General features: G+C 29.1%; 1 protein-coding gene across 1 annotated transcript; it reads left to right on the top strand.

Annotated features, from left to right (window-relative positions):
* Positions 1-334: 334 nt before the first annotated feature.
* LOC117116328 lies at positions 335-3,079 on the top strand. The gene is made up of 4 exons (XM_033260345.1): positions 335-484; positions 828-1,005; positions 1,886-1,939; positions 2,131-3,079. Exons 1-4 carry the CDS (start codon positions 335-337, stop codon positions 2,259-2,261), a joined length of 513 nt encoding a protein of 170 aa, XP_033116236.1. The 3' UTR covers positions 2,262-3,079.
* The last annotated feature ends 2,020 nt before the right edge of the window (positions 3,080-5,099 follow it).

Consider the following 5,099-nt stretch of genomic DNA (forward strand, 5'->3'; position numbering starts at 1 on the left):
TCATCTATACTTTTCCAAATCTTTCTTCTGTTACCAGCATCCCATATTGCTTTGAGAAGGCCATCTCGCCAAATACTATCAAAGGCCTTTTGAAAGTCTAGGAAGGCTAAGGGATTTTTTTTCTCTTCTTTGGAGCGACAGGTTAAAATAATTTTAATAGGAAAATGTGATCTTCACACCTATGGGGTGCGTAGTTGATATTGCTGCTGATGTTGTATGGTATCATTACTCTTTAGTTGACCAATTCCTATGGCGAATTGATGGCCAAATCTTTCAAATTAACGAAAGTTACATAACTGTATACTATATCTTTACCGTTTCAGGGACTCCAATAATGCCTACCATAGTTGGATCATCAGTTGGCGAATGGCCGAATCGTTACTTATTGCGATGGAGGGCATCGCGTAAAGGAGAAGAAAGTAATGGAAACACAATTCCAATAAATGGATTCATTATCAAATACCAATACATTTGGGACACAGGGGTAAATACGTCACAATATTTTATTGTATGCACATCATTTCTGGTCTTTCTTTTTTCTTTTTTTTAACGTGATTTTATGATTAGGCCTATACAATTATATATATATATATATATATATATATATATATATACATGCATACATATATATATATATATATATACATATGTATATATATGTATATATATATATGTTTATATATAATAAATTATAGCACAATTCAATAATTACTTATCAGGTCTAAATTAAAGAGTTAATTAACTAAGTTGTGTCAGTCACAATTTTGGTAGTCATCTTTGTGATTCATCATGTAAAACATGCTCCTTTTATATTTGTTTAATACTAGGAAGGCCAGCAGGTAGTGAAGCGTATAAGTAAAGACGTTGTTACATTTAAATCCTTCGTTTATGGATACTACATTGAAAACCTTCACCCTGACTGGAGTTATAAAATTACTGTTACAACTTTCAACGATTTTGGAGAAAGCGATGAGTCCATCCCCATGTATTTTGTCACAGCAGTAGGTAGGACATTATATGTCTGCTTATTTAATATTAATATTAGTATTAATATTAATATCATTATCATCATTATACGGAATGCTTTTATTACGAAACAAACTGCCAAAAAAATCCTATAAAAATCATATTTTAACCAAGGAAACTTGAACAAAATCTAATAAACTGAGGAGATGTTTTTGAAATACCGATAAGCAGAATTTGACAGGCTCTGACGCTGACATAATAACAATAGTCTACAACTCCAAATTACAGATCTAAATTTTTACCTTTGTGGCAGTAGTTTAAAGCTATAATATGCAATATACAGTAAATCAAATAGGCAGAAATAAACCTAAACCTAAGTATTTTATTTTAAATTAAACTGATTACTTTGTGTATTTCGATACGTTATTAGGTTATTTTATTACATGTCATTTCTTCGTTCAGTACCTGATAATTCTAAAATCAGAAGTGTTCTTCGTAGTGTGTTTTGAATTGTATCGGTTTTATTGTTTGGTCCTTTGGTGTTAAAGAAACGATTTTAATTGTAATAAATTATTGTAAATTTAATGTAATTCAGCAATTTTGCTGCCAATAAAATTATGAATAAATTGAAATTGAAAATTGAAATTGAATCTGCTTAAAAATAGAACCAGAACAAATTGTCTTTCCTAATGAAGGCCTATGGACGTTTCAATACTGTTTCTATTGTTTATGCATTGCTTAAACTTTATTTCTAGCAGTAAATTTAAAGATTGTCATGATAAAACTCTGTAAATCATTGAAAACTTTTTTGACCTATTTTATTTTTAAGTTGATGACTTATATGATTCTTTATATGAGCAATTCAACGATATATATTATAATCATATATATATCGTACACTTTATAATTCATGTATTAGATTCAACAAACACAAGAACATCGTCGAAAGAGGACACGGCCACTAATCAACCAGGTAGGCCTAGAAACTCATTACATCATTAAAGAGGTCGAGAAGCTCTTGTAAAAGGTTTACTGAAAATATGAATTTAGAGAATTGTGTAAAAACATGCCTTAAGCGAATTCATACGCATCTTAGCAACCTATGAACAATTATTGCCCTAATCTTAAAGCTACACTTATTATTGGAAATGTTTGATTTTTCAGGACGAGGAATTTGCCCTCAAGTTGGAGATACAGCCTCTCTGCCATCATCGCGTGCTGACATGCGTCCGATCACAAACCTCCTTGTGTTTACTTTATGTCTAATTTGCAGTTGTCAATACATTCATATTTAACACCTACCCACTATGATTATAATTATGGATTATCCATCCGTCAATAAATCAATCAATATTGTTCAGTCAATCAATCAGTCAACCAACCAAACAACCAATCAATTAAGCATCTTCTCAACCAGTATAATTTTATATTACTCTTCACTAACGTTAGTAGACATACAGTATAATGGTATGTCAAATTGATCGACCATCTAATCAAATGAACATTGAGCACTGCTGTTAATATCTCATAGACTCTAAAAAAAATTAATGCCAGCATTGGAAACTAATAAGTTATGAATTAAATTAGCTAAATCATTGTTATTTTAATTATATTATTTTTTCTTATTTGTTTAAAGTCTTTTATATATAAATTAGCTTACTATTGTTTCTCGCAAGATTGGAAAATAAGTAATAAATGCAGCCCGAAAATTGTAAATTATTTATCGTGGTTGCTTGACAACACTTACATATTAGTACGATTTTGCAGTCTAAAAAGTAAGGGAAAACATTCTTGGTTTCAATCTTTCTATTGTAAAATTCTCCTAAACTCATTGTTTAAGTAAGCAATGTATATAGTTTGACAAAACCTTCCAACTACAGTATAGGAATATTGATACGTACTACACTGAGCTGAAATTTATTAGTTACTCCAAAACGCAAAACATTACAGACATGGTTGCACAATGCAAAAATAAAACGATTTAAACAGTAAAAACCTAAAAGTAAACGGAAAGAATGCCAGAACCAGGATGGCCGATAAAGCTGCCAAGTAATGGCACATTTTTAATGGAATCTCAGATAAAAATAAACAGCATTAACAAACATCAAACAAGTTTTTAAATGGAGGATACATATTTTAGAAAGGTAAACAAAAGCATTCAAAAATTTAAAAATTGAAAAGATAAAAATTTAAAAAGTTGAAAAGTTAAAAAAATAAAAAGGTTAAAATATAAAAATCAAAAATGTTGAACTAATAATAATAATAATAATAATAATAATAATAATAATGATAATAATAATAATAATAACAACAACAACAATGTGGAGGGTGGGGGTATGTGTGTAATAGTTAACTTGGTTAAGGCCTCATTAAAATGATTATTAATCTATCACCCTTATAGGCTGGAAAAGTGATGAGGGAGAGAGGCTTTTATTTATTTATTTTTTTTATTTTGCTAAAGCCAAATATCACTCTTTTGGTTGTTTGCTGGTGCATTGATATTTAAAGTGAAACATTTTTGAGATAATACAAACAATATATACTATTTAATTGTAAAAAATGAAAAGAAAAGAAATCAATTTTTTTTTCAAATTTTTTTTTAGTACCATAAGACATGCGCACGAAGGTGATAAACTATTTTTTTAAATTGGGCCTAAGGCTGGTAGACAGCAGAAAGAACTAATATTTTTTTTATTGGGCCTAAGGCTGGTAGACAGCAGAAAGAACTAATATTTTTTTGTATTGGGCCTAAGGCTGGTAGACAGCAGAAGTTAGTATGCTCGAATTAACAAACTTTGATTTACACTCACAAAATCTTCTAATATTCAAAATGAATGTTATTATTGCATTCTTCAAGACGGTTTAGAGTTTATCACCTATATGTAATTTCTGTGTTCACCGATTAAACAATAAAACACCTATAAATTTTATTTTAACGAATATGTTTTGTCTTTTTCTTGAAAACTTAATTTGTAATTTAGTTACGCTAACGAAGACCTTAGAAAAAGGACGACATAATTCGTTAAAATGAACTATTTTTGTTTAGAAATACGTCAACCATTTTTGTGTTTGTTTCCGATGCACATTATATTTTATGATACAATTGTGCAAATCTTTGAATGTTGATCTGTACGTTTGACAGTCGTTCAAAGCTCCACATCACACTATTTGAGTTATAGTTTTAACTCATGTTCTTATTCATTTCATCATCTTTACTCTTGTATTTTTTCATACTCTCCACAAATATCTTATCTTATCTTATCTTTCTTATCTTATTTTCTTACGCCAGACGCCTTACATTGACGCTTTTGTTGGGAATCCGATTAAAGCATATAAATCTTTAAATCTTTTTTACACTCATGCACATGCGTAGTTAGACAACACTTGTCATTGATGCATGGCAAATCACAGAGATAAATATGATACTCATTCATCGTATGAACATGACGACAAGACGAGATCTCCAAAGAGAGACTTTTTTAAAATAAATAAACCATGACGTAATAGAGATAAACTCTAAATCGTCTTGCGATAGTATATTATATATTATAAATTATATATTATATATCATGTATATGTATATTATATATATATTATATAAGTACACTGTTAAATTATATATAAATCATCAAAAAAGGTAAATATAATTAATTATAGACTTTAAAATGATGTACTTGTTTGTCATTCAATATGCAAATATTAGGTTTTGTATTTAGTAAGAATCTGTAAATAAAATATACAGTTATAGTAAATTAAATGTTCATATATATAATTTCTGATGTGCGTCTTTCTAGTGAACTAAAAGTTTTATTGAAGCCGAGCGTTAAGAGAAAATCATTAATCCGACAAAATATTCTGTCCTTACAAACATAGGCTATCATTTTGTAGACAAATTAACATTTTGTGGTGAAAAGATCAATTCTGTCTTAGCAAAATTCTAGTGCATGCGTAGGAACTACATAATTTGGGGCACGGCTGCTCAGGGTTGGCAGGGCCAAGTCGCAATTGTTACTATAATAAATTATGACATTGTTTGGATTAAAGATTTGAATGTCAATTTTCATAATAATGATTTTTTTTGTTTGAAACTAAATACAAGCATTTGCATCATGGTTTTATTTATTATACACATA

The sequence above is a fragment of the Anneissia japonica genome, unplaced genomic scaffold (assembly GCF_011630105.1).
Source record: "Anneissia japonica isolate Jap-2015-1 unplaced genomic scaffold, ASM1163010v1 scaffold287803_len37860_cov103, whole genome shotgun sequence".
Taxonomy (NCBI): domain Eukaryota; kingdom Metazoa; phylum Echinodermata; class Crinoidea; order Comatulida; family Comatulidae; genus Anneissia; species Anneissia japonica.

What these genes read in the sequence shown, in the direction of transcription:
- LOC117116328 (XM_033260345.1), top strand. Translation starts at nt 335, where the DNA reads ATGCCTACCATAGTTGGATCATCAGTTGGCGAATGGCCGAATCGTTAC. An exon ending in AATACATTTGGGACACAGGG is followed by an intron (nt 485 to 827) that starts GTAAATACGTCA and finishes GTTTAATACTAG; the next exon opens with GAAGGCCAGCAGGTAGTGAA. An exon ending in GTATTTTGTCACAGCAGTAG is followed by an intron (nt 1,006 to 1,885) that starts GTAGGACATTAT and finishes TTCATGTATTAG; the next exon opens with ATTCAACAAACACAAGAACA.